An 18,220-nucleotide genomic window follows, 5' to 3' on the forward strand; every position below is an offset into this window, starting at 1 on the left:
GAATAAATTCATTTTTTGTTTAGATTACTATATGAATTGAACGGCAATTCGCCAATTTGTAACTAAGTGTCTGATGGTCTGACTGATGGTTTTATATTTATTTTTTTGGGATTAAAGGTATTGTTGAGAATAAAAAATTAAATTACTTTGAAATTATAATGTCTAAAACTACCAGACTTCAGAGAAAATGAAATTAATATTCCGATTAATTATTTAACATTTTTATTTATGATAGTTACAGTCAAAGGCAGTCAATTTTCAGCATAAATTTGCTTCAGCTGTTTTTCAGCTGATCCACACATACAATCAAAACTGGATTTCCTTGTTCATACGGTTGAAGCTGCTACGCGCACGCGCATGATAGTGGTAAAACCGTATAAAGACGCATGAACGGTTGTGATTGTTTGTATGGATCAGCTGAAAAACAGGTGAAGCTAATTTATGCTGAAAATTGACTGCCTTTGACTGTAGAAGGTAACTTTCGTGTCTTGCTCAAAAATATTATGAACTGTTCGCTTGGCCCATAGATCTGCCTATCGGAGTAGAAGAAGAATACGTTCGTTTCGTCATCTGTGAAAGCCCTAAATTTCTTCAACTAAAACGTGAACTTCTTGAAGATTACGTTGTGCAACCCTCTGTCGCCGCTCTGGGACCTGCCATTTTAGACAAGTTTCTGGTGGCGAATGGATGAATCTGGATCTGTGTTTCAAGATCGCTGTAGTGATCGTCCTACGCTGATAAATCTAAAATCTACCTTGCTCGCTGATGTGTCCTGTAGCAACATTTGAAGGCCGAAGGCGTGGTCTGGAATCGAATACGCTAAAAAAGACTTTTAGTCTTGCTTTTAGTCCGCTGTACGAATAATAGTTTTCATATCCGACTGAGAAAAAATTGCACTTTTCGAGTCCTAGTACAAATCGTAATTCAAGCTTAAAAGTCTTTTCGAATATCGCGAATTTCTGGTTCTGATAATTTATGAAATAATTTGTTTCCAATTTGTAAATATAGTCAAACATAGTCAAAACTGCGCAATTTGTGCTTCTATGGGTGACATCAAGGACGGTGGAAATATAATTCGGAAAGTGAAGAATAGATTACGAATTACAGTGGCGGTTTCAGCAGTCCGCTGAGCCAAAAACTAAAATTTAATTTAATTTTCCATTTTCGTTGCACGGCAGAATTTTCGGTTATAAATTCAATTCTATCACAATTCCACCGCCAAATGAATATTTACACTTCGATAGCCCGACCGAATCGTTTTTAATTGTGATCGCAGTCTGTCATATCAGTAATTTGTTGTTTCTATTCCTCACTGGTCCATGGAATCAACCAATCTCTTGTTTTTTCCGTTTCTTTCAATCTGACTTCGTACAACTCAACCCCACGGAAAAATGTTTCCTTCAACTTTTCGAACTATCAATACGGATTTTATTAAATGTGAGGGAATTTGCGGTGGAAAATTTCATTCCAAATGTGTATCGCTGAACAAGACGACTTTGAATGCAATTACCAGCTGCCCGAACGTACACTGGCTATGCAACGAATGCAACGCTGGTGACAAAACCATCTGCGCGTACCGCTGTTGATATTTTGACCATATATGGTTTGACTAAATCGCTGACTAGCGACCTGCTCAGTGGATTCAAGATGTTGAACGAAACATTGACATAGAAGGAACATGTGAATAACAGCTGGCATATGGAAGAGAATGCGATGCGAGAGAATTTCATACGAATTCTCTCCCATAGGTGACAGCTGTCATTCACATGTTCCTTCTATCTCGCCGATCTCGCTGCATGTGTACCAACTTAACATTTCTCTGTTCCATTTTTAATTTCATGGTCGCGAATTGCCTCAAATGTCTTGAGTATAATGAAACATATATCAGCGGGGTGATCGCTTAGTACAGTTCACTACCAAGATCAACTGTCTCTGGATCTGGAAAACGAAATTTGAGGGAAGTCGTTAGTCATAGAAACTGTGATGGGTCCTTTTCGGTTTCTGATGGGATCTTGTTCGGTTAGTTAAAGATGTACTCTGTGCGCTCCAGTCAACGGGCATGTACCAGTAGTCGGACAAGATTTTTTGGATTTTTCATACTTTTATTCCTGTAAATTTCCACAACAAGCTAAACAAAAGTGTACCGTAAATACCACCATATCCGATCAGAGCATTGGCACCGTTACTGTCGGAAGCAGTGCTGACAAACGTTATGTTATACCTAGAATTTACAGGAATTCTAAGATTCTGCACAAGAACCTCATTGCTAGGAAGTATTGCGAAATCGGTGTGAGGTTCGCCGTTAACCAAAATGGAGTCAATTGTGCCATTTATTCCCAGCACTCGAACTGTCTCCAAATTCAACCGTCCTATATCTGAATAACCATTTTGCACCACCGTCTGGACTAAAGTGCCCGCACTGTATGTGATGCTAGACAAGAAATAACCTCCGGTCGCTTGCGCTTCTAATTTACGAAAATAATCTTCCGATAAAAAGGTGTCTGCGAACCGGAATCAGATCGCTATGCCTTACCGTAAGTAATGCCGTCGTCGTAGTACATTTGACCTTTTGCAGAGAAAGCATCGTCTAGTGCAACGATGAGACCAAACGGATTCTGTCGTGACAGCATGGTATTGAGTGCAGGTTCCTGAGTCGGCAGTACATATCCGCCTCGAACGTGTAAATTGATAAAGTCAAATGGAGCATCCAGATTGACATAGCCGATGGGTGGGACTTGGACCTATGATGCACACAATTCAATTTTTGAACTTAGCGAAAGCGGTCTATGTACCTCTTCGCCGGTTCGGTATGCGTACCATCTTCCCGCTGGGAAGTAAGCATTCACAGAAGTAGCTCCTTCAGTCACAACTGGAGAAACCATAAAGGCTGGTCCAATTAAGAATTGTTGGTCAACTCTTAAGGCCGTAGAGTCTGTTGGGAATTCATGCCAAAGTCCACGCATAACGGTTCCTCCCTTAACCCGATGAATGTAGAACAGATTGTACATGTAGGGCAGTATCGTGTACCGAATCATCAGTGCATCTCGAGTCGATTTTTTCGACGCATCCGACCAAATGCCCGGATCTTGATCTTGGCTAGACACAGATCGAACGTTGTGATTCCGGGAGTACGGATAGAATGCACCCGCTTGCAACCATCTTGTGCACAATTCTTCACTGGGACGACCGTAGAATCCACAGATGTCGACACCGGACTGTGGAATGCCGAACAGATTGAAACCCATGATACCAATGAGTGAAGCGGCAAAATTGTCCCACGTTGAAAAATTGTCGCCCAACCAATGAGCAGCCCATTGTCCCGATCCGGGATACGTTGACCGAGCCAGTTGGAATGTACGATTCGTACCAAAGATCCGTTGAATTGCTCTGCAAGGAAGAGATTTGATGCGGTAAACTGGAGTGACTTTCAATTCGAATATTTACTGGAATGAGCCACGAGCCTCGCTCCAACCGTACAGATTATGGGTGTCGTAGAGTCTACCGTAATCTTGAATATGATCGGGACATATTGTCAAGTCTGAAATGTTGTTCTTGATACCCAACGGTTTGTATGGCGGTCTATTAATAAGCGTATCTTCACAACCATTAACGTCGCCGTCGGACCAGCTTGCTGGTTCGTTCATGTCCTGCAAAATATTACATTTTTGTGTCCTCAACGTGTCCTCAATTTGATTGGAAACTTACTAGCCATAGGCCGTCCCATTCTAGTTTTTCTCTGTAACTGTTACAGATGGTGTACCACCAGTCGACAGTTGAAGGACGAGAAAAATCAGCAAAATAAACTGGACCTCCTTGGCCAGGTCCAGCAGGCTGAAATACGAATTCATTGGAAATGATTTTTCGGGAAAAGAAGCAAGTGTAACCCGAAAGGCCCGGTAAAAGTCAATTTGGCCAACTTATTAGATTCACTTCCCGTATATCACTCACCTTTGACCATCCATTTCCATCGCCACCTGGCCAAAGTGTACCAGTGGAAATAGAGCCATCCGGACGCTTTACCCAGACATCCATTTCATTTCCAAGCTTTAACGGTTCGTAATCAGCTAGTCGGCGGTCCTCTGACGATATCTGTGAATTCTGGGTACGGAAAGACAGAAATTCGTTTTTCACTCTGACACAGTTTAGCAACATATGGAAAATGTCCAACAAGTCCCACACGTCCCACTTACCACACTCTGAACGAAATGAATTCCTTTCGATTTCAATTCGCGAATAAATGCCGGCAGCTCGGCGTAATCGTTGTAAGTGTTGTTCTCGTCGTAGGTAAAGGTCAGCCAATCGTACATTATGTCCAAATCGCCGAATTGGACATCCTGGAGCAGGGAAAGTGGATGTCAAATATTTTCGAGGAATTTTTGCAAAGAAAATCAAGGACAAAACTAATTGACGTAAGTCTACCACACCTGTGGAATACCAGCAGCTGCTAGTCTATCAATAGTGGCTCGCATATTGGCCACTGAATTGTAACTCCATCGGCAAAGATTGAAACCTAACGACCAATAAGCAGGAATTGGTTGCGGTCCGACAGCTTGATGATACTGGGCAGTGGCTTCTTCAGGCGTTGGTCCCATAAATATATAAATGTCAAGCAGTCCGCCTATCGTTCGGTATATGTATGACGGTGCGGGCGTTAGAACGAATTCTGTGATGGAGATACGGTCAGTCAATTGGATCGGATTTGTCAGACAAGAAAACCAATTTGCTCAATCGAACCTTGTGCATTGCTGTTAAGGTATAGAACGGTGTGAGTGTTTCCGTCATTCTCAACCATGGTATAGGTGGGATGAACGCCGTAAATATTCGTGTTGCCCTAAAACGAGTGCAAACAACTTGCTTCAAACCATCAATGACAACGCATGTCGGTTCTCATACATCCGGAACATTATCTCTCGTATACAGACCGAACACTTGCCATTTGCTAAAGTCATGTTTGTAGGTGGACTGTTCATTCTCACCAATGCCGTAACCAAAGGTGGACGGAACCTTATTAACAATCTGAATGAACTGATCGGCAAAAGTGAACCCGCCAAGCGATGTATCAAATACGGCTACTCCGCTCGACACCCGTATCACTTTGAATGAGAATACGGGATCGTTAGAGTACTCGAGGCGATAGAGTCGATTGCCCGGAACCGTTTCGATCGGTTGATTTATGTCCAGAGGCACTTCGTAGCGATCGGTGTTGTCTGTAATCTGATGAAAAGACATTGTCACACATCTGACGACAAACTCGGTCGCCGATTCTTTCACCTTAATTCTGAGCCGTTCATTGTACTCCGTGTAAAAGAAAATCGAAATTTTCTCAGCGTCACCGCCAACATACGAAATATTCATCGCTCGTCTTAGATTCACTCGGTATCCGCCGGGAATTTCCAACACCGATCCATCGTTAACGTATCCGTAGTTCAGTGGCAGGTGGCAAGAGGGTGGTGTACCTTTGGCCGAACTGGCACTGCAGTAAATGCATCCTTTCGCTAAGCAACTGGCTTCGGTAACTGATCCGAATGGAAAGCAATCTATTCGATTATTTTCGGTGACGCACTCTTGGCCGTAGACTGTTAGAGGAGAATAAGAATTGTTCTGGTAAATTGTAAATGCTGATGTTGTGCACTAGGTGGAGTGGAGTTGATTATGCTTCTGCTAATCTTACAATTACGTTTCATCTTTCCTCATATACACCACCTACCGCCAAGCCTTAAATTTCTCCTAAGATTTTTCATTTGCATAAATGTTGAGAGTATGCTGTAGCCTTATCCCTTGGCGGACTCAAGATTGATAACTTTAAAGATGTCAAGGTCGTCATTTTATGAGATACGTGGACCATAGATTCTTATTTCACATCTATGATTTACGGGAACAGACCTTTCCCCGCTCTAGAACCTATAGATTTCTCGTATTTTTATTGGATTTTTTTCATGTTTTTCTGGATTTATGTCATTCTTGAGGTAATCAGAGGTCAGTTCCTATCAACTGACTATTCCTTATGGGTCCCTTAACTTCTAGGTTCTAGAAACCCGAAATTTTTAGTATTATTTCTAGTTTCATCTGTATTTTATGTTTTTTGAGGCAACTGATACACCTATCGCTGATTTCCAAATACATAAAGTTTTTTATCACCTTTTATTAACTCAGGATAACACAGGATACTGGTATATTTTCAGACTTCTAAGATTTCTAGAACCTAGAAGTTGAAGGACCCGTAAGGAATGGTCGGTTGGTAGGAACTGACCTCTGATTACCTCAAGAATGACATAAATCCAGAAAAACGTGAAAAAAATCCAATAAAAATAAGAGAAATCTATAGGTTCTAGAGCTGGGAAGACGATGGAACATTAGGAAGGTACTTTACACAAATGGAATGGATATAGTGCAGTTAGTTATCACCATTTAAAACACTTCTGGTGTTAAATCGTCGCATTGAAAGTAGTTTAGTGCAAAATTGGGTTTACAGTGTGTTCAAACTAAATTCGAACACCGTAAGATTTTTTAGAGTTTCTAAAGTCATTAATGTCAAATAGCAAAAATGCGTCCGTTTCAGCCTTTTTCTCAGGCGCACTTTTTATTTTGAATTTGAATTTTTCATCTTTTTCAATTTTTCGTTGTTTTGCTACAGAAAGTGTTCAATTTTAGGTTTTATTATTTTATTTTATAATTTGGAGGCTCAATACTGTAATTTACGTCCGGGCAAATAAAAGAATCAATAGAAATAAGTAACTTTTTTTAAAAGTTTTATCAGATTTTTGTCGTATAGTGGCCGACTTTTAATTTTTTGGTATAGTGGCCGCGCGACTTTCAATTTTGTGGACTATTTCGATTCAGCTGTTTGACAGTCTGGTCCATGTAAACAGGGAAAGTCAGTTAATTTTATAATCAGTTGTAGATGAAAGTAGCAACAGTGGTTTGTTTATTATCGTTAACAATGCGACTAAAGATAGTGTATTCGTTGTTTTTAGAAGATATTTTTTTGCATGGAAAATATGTTTCGCATGGATAGCATGCTTCAGATGGAAAACATATTTCAGATGGGAAACATATTTCAGATAGAAACCATGTTTCACATAGGAAACATATTTCAGATGGAAAGAATGTTTCAAATTGAAAACATGTTCCAAATGGAGAACATGTTTCAAACGGAAAACATTTTTCTGATAGTAAACATATTTCGAATAGAAAAATATTTTAGGTAGATAACATGCTTCAGATAAGAACATGTTTCAGATAAGGAACATGTTTCAGATAAGTAACATGTTTCAGATGAGGAACATGTTTCAGATAAGTAACATGTTCCAAATGGAAAACATGTTTAAAATGTCAAACATTTTTCAGATATAAAACATGTTTCAGATTCGAAACATGCTTCTGATGGGAAACATATTTCAGATAGAAAACATGTTTCAAATGGGAAACATGGTTTAGATAAGAAATGTGTTTCACATGGAAAAACATGTTCTGTGTGGAAAACATGTTTTGTGTCAAAATAGTATATTATCAGACGGAGAAAAAGTGCGATGAAGTCTCACTTTTTTGGTCCTAGGTATGAAAAGTTTTGTTTTTGACCCAGGTGGTGAAAACGTCCGAAAATTGATGTCACTGGGAACGAAAAGTGATGCCACTGTAACGAAAAGTAGAAGAAAAGGTGAGAGAAAAAGTTGTTGTTTTGGCTCTCTACCTGGTGAGGGAATGTGAAGTTTTTTTCCGCCTGAATGAAAACTTTTTTTCTAATTTGAGCTGAATATTGGAACTTCATAAAGTACTTCATAAAACTTCGAACATTTCTTTTTGTCTCTTTTACATATGTTTTTCCTTACAAATTACGGCATATTGGCTCTTCCTTTTCCTTTGAATTTCGATGAATCTAGAGCTTTTGTTTCATAACCCAGCTTTAGGCATTTCGTCAGAAAATTTTCGAATGTTTGTATTAACCTTTACGAAGATTTTTTTATACGATATTCCAAAGTATTAGCATCTAAATTATTCTAATAAGACTTTCCTCTTCGTCTAAAATGATTTTAGTTTTAGTTGAAACAAATGTCAGAGTTTACCGCCATTGATAAACGGATTAAATTTAATTCAAGAAACTTCTAAGCTAGGCTTTGATTTTCTTCCATAAATGGTCTCAATAGAAGCCACACACTGTACGGTCCGTTATAGTCCGTAGAATAAGAATGTGTGTTCTTAGTATTGAATCGACAAATGTGTCGTAAATTCTTTTAATTACCAAATCTGAAAAATTTTAATCAGTAGGGTAAAGGTTAGTCGTGCTTCTATACATTTACGCTGCCTTGTAACGTGTGTATAACCTTGAAAATGTCAATAAATGTTACGCGTTACCGAAGAACTATACTAACACTATTCATCTATGAAAAATTTACGACAAAAATCTGATAAAACTTCAAAATAAGTTATTTATATTAATTCTGTGTTTCGCACAGTCTCAAATTAGAGTATCGAACCTCCAAATTATAAAATAAAATATTAAAACCGGAAATTAAACACTTTGCGTAGCAAAACAACAAAAAAATTAAAATGACGAAAAATTCAAATTCAAAATAAAAAGTGCGCCTGCGAGAAAGTGTGAAACGGACGCATCTTCTGGTGCTCGTTCAGGAACTCTTCGTTAAATTTCACTGGTGACGATTTTGACACTTCCTTCATATAAAATATGTCAAAATCTTCACTTTGGGTAACGAATTTTTAGTTCCTGAACGAGCTCCTGTTATAGGCCGATGCCATGAAATCGATGACTTTTAAAACTCTAAAATACCTCAAATGTGTTCCGAAATAAAAAAAACGGACTGTATTTTGACGAATTTATACAAATTTGAGTATCCACGCCATTAGTCGTATAAATTTATACGTCAGAGAGAGCTTTTTTCTCCTTTGTTACGATCTGTCAGTTTTTTTATTTTGCGATTTAGTATGGAAATGAAAACTAAAATTGAGATATCTTTGCTGTTTTAAGTGGTTTTTCATATTTTTTTGGACCAAAATGTTTTAAAATGTGTTTGGAATCGATTGGCATTAACAGATTGTGTGAAAATATTTTTTCTATTTTATTATTTTGTTAATGCCAATCGATCGATTCCAAACACACTTTAAAACATTTTGGTCCAAAAAAATATGAAAAACCACTTAAAACAGCAAAGATATCTCAATTTTAGTTTTCATTTCCATACAAAATCGCAAAATTAAAAAAACTGACAGATCGTAACAAAGGAGAAAAAAGCTCTCTCTGACTTATAAATTTATACGACTAATGGCGTGGATTGAATGTCATCCACAACATCCTGAGCTAGTTTTGTACTAGGATTCAATTCTAAAATGATGTGGACATGCTATTCTTCAAAATTCATCAGCAAAAATTAATCATGCGTCACTATTTTGCTAAGAAGTAAATACTAAATAATGTTGGAAAATATCAGTTCTAGGAACCGTGGAAAACCTGGCCTATATCTCGACTTTTAAGAAACAACGTTAATCCCGCCGGGCAACTTTCGAAAGGTACTGAATTAAGCTTTCTAATTAACTCTCATTTATTGAAATCAGTTTCGAATTGACGGTGTGAGGTGAACTCAAAGTTTAGAAATTTTCCGTGTCATTTTTTGGTAAGATTCCTATAACGCCATTTCATTTTCCAAAAAAAAAAGTTGTTCCACGAAATTTTGGAATCAGGCTTTCGAGGAAAAAAAGAATTTTTGAAAGAAGTTGTCGCGTTCGGTAGATATTTGACTTTTATTTTTTTTTTTTTAAACCGCATGTCCGGCCAGAAAAGCGATTTTCCATTTTCATGAAAAAAATTTAGTTCCACAGTTTTTCATACTCAATCGCATTAGATAAAGCAAAAAATCGAAAAACTTACAGCGAGCGGATTGACACAAGGGGCTGGACTAGAAGGTAATGCAAATGCTCAGCGGAACACGAAAAATGCGGGACCCTAATTTCGGGTGAATATAAGACTTGTTATGTTGCATCCGTGACGTTTTACGTAATAATGTTGTTGACATTATTTAGTATCGACATAATAACACTAAATTTACTCTAAAGTTGGGTCCCGTGGGTTCTCGTGGATTTGCATTCCCTTCATGTTTAACTTCGGTCAAGTTTCAGTTGGTGGTGAGGTGAATTCGATTCCACTCAAATTTAGCAGGTGCAACAACATAAGTCACAAGAAAATATGAGGATAGCAACATTACAAAAAAGAATTCACCCAATGCGTTGATTCACCTGAAATTCGGGATCCAAAATAACTCTGATCCGCTGAGGGTTTGTTTATATACTTTGCTTCACCTAGCACAAATTAAAGCCGCAACCCCGTGCTGCCACCTTCATAAAAATCCGAATATTAATCTATTGGGCAAACTTTACCCTGCGTAGACCGTTATTTATCTTATAACGTTAACACACACAGAAGAAGTCCAAGATTTTACGCCGAAGAAATGCAATGTGATAAAAGAGTGTAAGTTCCACTGGTGTATCAGACCACTCGATTAGAATCAACTATTTAACCTGTTACAGACGGCTGTCATCTGTTATCGACAACAACAGCAAGAATAAACGACAAGGTCTGACTCATTAGGTGTTATATAGCAAAAAACATGTTCAAAACAAATGAAGTAAAAGATTTCTGAAATCAATCTATGAAAATCTTCGATCAAATGAAGTAATAGATCAAATAAGAAAACTTATAATATGCTTGTCGTCTGTGACCTCGTCTATTACAGGTTAAAAAAATTTATAAAAATTTCACGAAAGTGCAAAGAAAAATCAAATCAATCACCGGCAACAGTGGAACACACCTACAATATTCCACTTGTGGATCTAAAACTAAAACCATTCGCCCAATCGACGAATATCTCAATCACCGAAATTTACCTGATAAAATGAATGTGAGTACAACTGCACCAAAAGCCAAATTCTTCATTTTATTGGCGGTTCTTTGAACACTTGCGGATGCTGCCCACTTTTGGCCTAACTACAGTCCTTGTTATATCTCGAAAAAAAGGTTCGATGAACTTTGTATATTTGAGCGGCACTACGTTTCAGTACGAACTGTGAGATTTTTAGTCACAATCACCTCACTCTCTAAATAGAACGGATTCGCAGCTTTTAGTTCAAGTAAGCGATACGCACTAATGACCAAATCTTCCTCACTCACACGACCTTTAAATTTCACTTAATGGACGCATTACTATGCTTCAGTCCCCAGATACCTTGCAATAAAACAATTAAAAAAAAAACTTCTGCTGAGCCACGCAATACTGTTCCACAAGCATACGGAATGTTTTCCTTTAAATACCCCAATCAATCGCATAAATACTACAAAAAGCCATCCGATAAGATTAGCCACAAATTAGTTAACTAATCGTTTGATTACGCTCTGCGTGCTGTTCGTGCTGTTATACAATAGACTCTGGTGGGAAAGTTGTTCATTGTCTAATCTTAATAAGGGAGGTACCGCATATACTTTTTAGTTGATTTTCTTGAAGAACTCGGAAAATAAAGAGACCCGTGTTTCTTCTTTTCTCGAAAAAATCAAAATTCGAAAAATTATCACTGGTTGAAGTTGAAAACATTTTCACACCCGATCACACCCGCCATACAAATTGTTGTTGTAATCGTCATTTACATGGGAAGTATAAAGTGCCCTATAGAGGGTACTATTGCTCGAATCAAGAAAGACAAAAACACGGGTCCTTTTATTTTCCGAATTCTTCAAGAAAATGTAAAAAAAATGGAAAAAAAATCTTTTTGTACCTCCCTTATTATGTTGTCGTTATTAGTAGATGTGAATCAGCGCTTGATAATTACCGTAATAAAAATCTCCTTTTGATGGAATGACACTGAAGTGGATGATGCCGGTATGATGATTTATATACACACACAGCTTACACTTCGACGCAATAAAAACCTAACGAAAAAAAATTGCAATCAAATATGGATTACGACGAGCCGGTCTCTGGTTCATTCGTCTCTCAAACAGTTTGGGCAGCCGTTCCGTAGACATAATTTCAAAATGAAATTTTAATTGGCATTTCGACCATTGGTTTACATGCAATAAATGTGCTCAGAAACGGGGTCATACGGTAATTCTCTGGTTGTGATTTAGCTGGTATTGTGCGAAGCAGTTTCAGCTGTTAGTCATAACCAATAGGGCATGTTTTTTGTTGACGGTTTCTCCACTTGTCTTCAGTATAAAAGTTAACGAAACGACCGCGTATTGCCCAGCTGTGAAAAGAAAGGTGTCGCTTTTGTAGTTTTTAGTATGAACTTTTACCGCGTGACGTGCTACTTTGGCCTAATGTCATGGCCCTACGTTAATGAAGGTCCGTGACGCAAGTCCTAACTCACTACAAAATTAAAATAAATAAATTCGTAGGACTCTGGAACATATATACACGAACTCTTTGACTTTCCCACTTTCCCCTCCTAATACCCCCAAAGTATTTTACGAGTTCAACGAGCTATCACACAAATTGAAAAACGTCATGCGTTTGGAATAGGTTTGTTCCAAGTAACTGTAAACACGAACTTTGACAACCCGAACACCGACGGTTTTGATCCATAGACGACAAAACCTTTGTTTTTTGCTGAAATTTTGAGGCGCCGTATACTTATAGTGACAGCTTTCAAAAAAATTTACGTATTGAAGCTGCTTCGCGCCTATTTCGGCAGCTCATTTTTCATGAGCAGTTGTTTAGGTTATGTTGTCTATGGATCAAATTTGACAATTGATATGGCCTTGGAACAGACCTATTGATGAATTTTGCCAACCATTGTTACTTTGTGAGTTTTTCTGTTTTGTGAGTTTTGTTAAGTATAACACGAAAAGTCGCACATTTGGGGGCTATGACCGTTTTAAGTGTCTTGCCGTGTTGTTCGGCTGAGTTTAAGCGATGGATACAATCGTATTAGTCTGCAAGGTTCCATGGCTTAATTGAAATTCGATCGAAAGGATGAAGGAATACTTACAAAAGAACTGATATCGCCCAAAAGCCACTTACACTGGAAGTGTGACGCAAGTCCTTCCATTACAAAAAAACTGATATGGGTTGGGGTGGACGCTTACAGCTTAGACACGCAAATAATAATGCGCCATAAGTGAGGAAATCACTGTAACGAAAACTTAAGAACAGATAACATTGTGGCCTGGAAGACATACGTATTAAAGTCGATACCAGTTCTTTCGTAAATGGGTAAAAGGACTTGCGTCACACTTAGGCGATTGTAAATGTGACCACATATGGTTATTAACACAGCTCTGCGGAGCAGTGCTATGCTACGAACCATCGATTAGCAAGAAGAGGGAATCACAGAATCACCAGAAGGGAATTGATAATAAGACCACCACTTCCTCAAGCAATTTTTTTTATTTCCTAATATATACAGTTTGAAGACAATCTTCCATGTCACCAGCAACAGCAAATACAATTTGTCATCGACCCAAACCGTCATTTTCGATAGATCGTCCCTCCGGAATTGTAAAATAGAATTGCATACTCAAGATCAATTCCTCCATGAACGTCATCGTTACGTTCAGATAATACTTTCCCACCGGTATGAACGGATGATTGAACATCGCTCCATTGGCTGGCATTTTGATAATGGAGAACGGTCCAATGAACGGACACGTCAAATTGACGTTACTGTACTTGGTAATCGCCGGAATCAGAAGATTCATTGCTGTGGCTTTCGGATTTCCTTTGGTCACGTAGTCGCAATAATTGTCTTTGAAATTTATCAGAAAAATTCGCCAACCGGTACGGTAGCGATAATGTAGCTGGAAATGTATGATCTCTTCTGTAACGGCTGCAGTTAGGGAGACAAACTTTAATGTAACCGCTTTCTGAGTCCTGTTAATGAAAGACAGTTTGCACGATGCATTCGCAACAAATTTTTTGTTGAATTGACAGTGCAGGTAGTCAACGTAGACGAATTTCTAAAAATTAAATTTTTTTAGTTAAAAAAAAAGTCTATTTTCTCCCTGAGGGTGCTTGTTACAGTGGGGTTGCCATCAGTTCGCTGATGTAGAATGACAATCAACAGCGTTAATTCCACAAACATCATCTGAATGACTGAGGCCATGATTTGCACGTGTTCCAGATGGATCAATACTGATCGGACAGCGTAATAAGATCGAAACGGTAGCTGGTCGTTCATTTATCGTTTAATGATTTTTTAAATACTCTCGTTACGCATTGCTACTTATATTACGAACGGCGCTCATCAGGTCTTTTGTGTTACGCATTTATTCATTGAACAACGCGCTTCTAATTTGTCAAATCGGTTGAAGTGAAGTGTAACGAAGTAATGATAATGGTGCGTGTGAAATCATTTTCAGATCGTTAACTATCCGAATCTGATCGATTTGTGATGTTTTTGAGCTGGTTTTTGTTAGGAGAAAAATCAAGGTTTTTTAGCCCGCAAGACTTTGAACACATTCATTGTTTTAGCTCTGAGAATCTGACAACTGAAATTTAGGATCCACCAATTTTCTCTCGGAGCTTGCTTATGGTCTTTTTCTCTGGAAATTTTCCAAATTTTTGTTTATTTAACGAATTATGACTTATTATATCGCTTCATCCGTTTACATGACGATGAAACAAAAGCCAGTGAGTCAAAATGAATGTCAAAATGAAAACCGGTGACAGAATTGAATCGTGTTCAATTTTTGGTCGTAAACGGAGGCAAAACAGATATATAACTACTTAAATGTAGTAACAGTACACAGTACTCTAAACGGAGCTAAATGAATGAAATTTCGTTTTTCTTTTAATTCGCTAAAGTGACACGTCCCGTTTTACTGCATTTAAGTACTCATATGAAGCACCACTTGCGAAGGAAGCGTAACTCAAATTCACTAAATCGACACACCTCGATAGAGTAAAAATCAACTTTCCGTTTTGCGTGAATCTACAACTTCAAGGTTCATCGACTATTATCATGAAATATAAGCTTGGTATTTCAGCGCATCCAAACTCCGCCTACTATGTCCTTTGGTTAATGATTTCAAAATAAGTAATTACGCAGCCATGACACTGAACTCTCCTCATACAACTTTTCTGTGTGTTACGCTTGATTTCCACTTACAAAAAAACCACTACGTTTTGCCTTCATTTAGCAAAACCACGCCTCTTTTCTATTATTTAACGTGTAAACGGAGAGCTTATTCGTAAGTGGAAATCAAGACATACAGTAAAGCGAAACACTGTCCAGTGATAAATGAATATTCGCCGACCAGACCTCGTACTTTTCCTTTTATTTTTCAATGAGTTGAAGCTTACATATTTGTGAAGTATGTGACGTGACGACGTCGATTCTGTGTGACAAATATGAATGATGATCTCTTGGTAGTGCACACGTTCAGAGGTATATGTATCTTCTATACGATATTGTGCCTTAGTCACATTTTGCAGATACCGAAAATATCGGTCTAAGGATGCGCAAACATAATTTGTACAACAGTGTTCCTTTTATGGGTGGCAGTAACTAGGTGACCTTTCTAAATTATCGACTCAGTTTGGGGTCTTAATAGTTGTTCATCCACCAAGGCAGGTACTTTTTCGATGTCGATTGTCGACCAGAGTCGAAAAATATCGGCATACCTACCGTGGTAGCTACAACGTCTTTCGCAATTTCGGGACATAATAACTTTTGAATTCTGGTCAAAGAATGATTTTTATAAAAATTCAGTCTTCGCTGAAGGTAAAAGGTTCTGTAGCGTGCGAAAAAAAAAGTTCGTATTTTACTTTGTCCGGGCATACGGTGAAATAAATACCTTCAATTGACATCAGATGGAAGCATGGAAAGGTGATGGTTATGGCTGGGAATTGCGAAAAGAATTTTGTGCCACCGAGAATTGAAATACGACTCTTTTCAGCACTCATTTTAGTGTTGTAAAGTGACTTATTTCAGACTTATTTCAGACTTATTTCAGTTATATGAGTTGTTACAGCATTCGTTTGAGAAAATGCAAAGCAATGTGATCGATCAAATTAGTAGAGTGATTGTTTACAATGAAAATTATGATTTTTTGGGCATTTGTCTATTTCAATTCTCGGTTGGCACAAAGCATGATGATCGCTCCGCTCGTAAGGAAAACTTGGGTCTAGTGCTGAAAAAATCAACATTACAATACTTGTAACACAACATACTATTATACACTTCAGTGATTATATGCCGCCTGCGTGTAATGTCGTATAAACGTATTTTATCGCACTAGTGCGATAATGGGTTTTTCCACGGGTTTCTGACGTCAAACTACGATTAACTTTGGTATTTATTCGATTTTCTTCATTGCATATATTACACACTTGTCACGAAGAAGTCGAGGCTTGCCGAGTGTACTCTATTTTATCACATAAGCGAAAACAAGACAACAACATAGACCTGAAGTGTAATTTTTGAATTAAACTTCTAGTTAAGTAATTTTGACATCCGAACACCGCACGTATGTGATATAGTAATTTGTGCCACCGAGAATTGAAATACGACTCTTTTCAGCACTCATTTTAGTGTTGTAAAGTGATTTATTTCAGCACCCGTCAGCACACTCAAAGCAGTGTTGTATGGAATTTGTATGAGTTATTACAGCATTCGTTTTAGAAAATGCAAAGCAATGTGATCGATCAAATTTGAAGAGTGATTGTTTACCATGAAAATTATGATTTTTTGGGCATTTGTCTATTTCAATTCTCGGTTGGCACAAAGCATGATGTGTTACACGTATTGTAATACGTGTAACACAACATACTATTATGCAACTAGTTGCGAAAAGTGGTAGTTTTTGTCACTAGATGTGATGTTATCAAACGAGCAAAGCAAGTTTGATAACCACATCGTGTTTACTCACGGCACCATGTCATTTGCCTCCTCTTAGCATAAGAAATAATGTATCAGTTACGAGCCCCAATTAAATACCTTCGGAAGGCTCGTAACAGATCTGAAGAGGCTAGTAACCGGTCCTAAGAGGGATCGTAAAATCGTTGTTGTTATCCTACCGCTGTTTCAGTTGTCCCTAAAACATTCCAATCAAATGTTCCGGAAGTATCGTTTCAAAATCGGTACAGTTTACTAACAAGTAGCACTTTCACGATTGATATTGGAGATTTTAATGATCAACAGTTGTCACTGTTTGACTGGTTATTGTCAGTGACGAAATAATTTCGGCTATTCGTCGCACTCTTTCTTGCAAATCGCCAACTCGCTAACTCACGGTATTTCCTGAAATCAACAAAATACGAAACTAATCTCGGATGCAGTTGGTTGTTTACTGCGTTTTCATACATCAGTGTGTGCTCTCAATTAAGAGCATGGCTAAATTGTTGCCTACATTTCGGGGCAAAATTATTGTTATTTTGATGATAATTTTGGACTCTCTTCCTTTTTGGAAAAAGTACGACCATCGTTTGGTGGTAAAATATGTCAGCTCTGAATAAAAAATAGAAATGTTTGTGGTGATGTAACCTCAGTCCGAGAAAACTCAATATTTCACGAAAATTGACACATATTTCGAGCTTTCTAGGAGTTATAGGTTACATCACCACAAACATTTAAACTTTTGCTGTAAACTCACACATTTTAAAACCAAACGATGGTCGCACTTTTTCGAAAAAAGCTTCGAATCCAAAATTGTCATCAAAATAATAATAACTTCGCCCCCAAATGTAGGCAACAATTCAGCCAAGTGTATATTCCTCTTAAGTTGTAGAAGGAGAGAGAGAGAGAGAATTACGATTGCTGATGTGTATGAAAACTATGAAACGTCCAGTCGAAGCTAGAACATAAAACTTTGACTTAAATGCTAAGTGGATAAGAGATTTGAAATCTGTGAGCGATCACTGGAGGCACTAGTGGCTTGGATTTTGTAGTTCATTGGTTTTGAGCAATTGGACTCATCTGAAACAATTTCATCTTCGTACGAGCTGAGCAGCTGGTTCGAGGGAATGAGTGACTGTTGGAGGCCCACATATCGTGTGAGGCTATTGGAGGTCCTCTATGTCACGGTCACGGTCTATTGTCTTGTCTCCTATTCGTTCGAATAAGCAAAAGAAGAGACAATTTATGGCTCATATTACAGCAGCGGCTCGTATTTGGTAGTTTTACCCTTTATCTGGACCCAACGAATGGCTTAAAATGAAGACTCATTTTATATCGGAAAATGGTTTCGACAGTGAAAATTGGCTCAAGTCAACGGATGCGA

At 38.1% G+C, this 18,220-nt stretch overlaps 2 protein-coding genes across 2 annotated transcripts; both read right to left on the reverse strand.

Moving 5' to 3' along the window:
• Positions 1–2,088: 2,088 nt before the first annotated feature.
• LOC119083870 (maltase-glucoamylase, intestinal-like) lies at positions 2,089–3,659 on the reverse strand. The gene is made up of 4 exons (XM_037193679.1): positions 3,445–3,659; positions 2,793–3,387; positions 2,534–2,741; positions 2,089–2,465 (listed from the first exon to the last, which is right to left on the reverse strand). Exons 1-4 carry the CDS (start codon positions 3,642–3,644, stop codon positions 2,095–2,097), a joined length of 1,374 nt encoding a protein of 457 aa, XP_037049574.1. The 5' UTR covers positions 3,645–3,659; the 3' UTR covers positions 2,089–2,094.
• Positions 3,660–3,684: 25 nt separating this feature from the next.
• Positions 3,685–11,292, reverse strand: LOC119083941 (sucrase-isomaltase, intestinal-like). The gene is made up of 8 exons (XM_037193756.1): positions 10,894–11,292; positions 5,272–5,576; positions 4,894–5,214; positions 4,735–4,831; positions 4,425–4,663; positions 4,191–4,334; positions 3,949–4,098; positions 3,685–3,831 (listed from the first exon to the last, which is right to left on the reverse strand). Exons 1-8 carry the CDS (start codon positions 10,940–10,942, stop codon positions 3,685–3,687), a joined length of 1,452 nt encoding a protein of 483 aa, XP_037049651.1. The 5' UTR covers positions 10,943–11,292.
• Positions 11,293–18,220: the final 6,928 nt, after the last annotated feature.

This window comes from Bradysia coprophila, unplaced genomic scaffold (genome assembly GCF_014529535.1).
Source record: "Bradysia coprophila strain Holo2 unplaced genomic scaffold, BU_Bcop_v1 contig_70, whole genome shotgun sequence".
NCBI lineage: Eukaryota > Metazoa > Arthropoda > Insecta > Diptera > Sciaridae > Bradysia > Bradysia coprophila.

Coding starts and splice junctions, on each gene's coding strand:
- LOC119083870 (XM_037193679.1), bottom strand. CDS start 3,644: ATGAACGAACCAGCAAGCTGGTCCGACGGCGACGTTAATGGTTGTGAA. Junction 3,388..3,444: donor GAGGCTCGTGGCTCATTCCA/GTAAATATTCGA, acceptor TCTTCCTTGCAG/AGCAATTCAACGGATCTTTG. Junction 2,466..2,533: donor CGACGACGGCATTACTTACG/GTAAGGCATAGC, acceptor TTCGTAAATTAG/AAGCGCAAGCGACCGGAGGT.
- LOC119083941 (XM_037193756.1), bottom strand. CDS start 10,942: ATGAAGAATTTGGCTTTTGGTGCAGTTGTACTCACATTCATTTTATCA. Junction 4,832..4,893: donor CGAGAGATAATGTTCCGGAT/GTATGAGAACCG, acceptor CACTCGTTTTAG/GGCAACACGAATATTTACGG. Junction 3,832..3,948: donor ATGGAAATGGATGGTCAAAG/GTGAGTGATATA, acceptor TTCGTATTTCAG/CCTGCTGGACCTGGCCAAGG.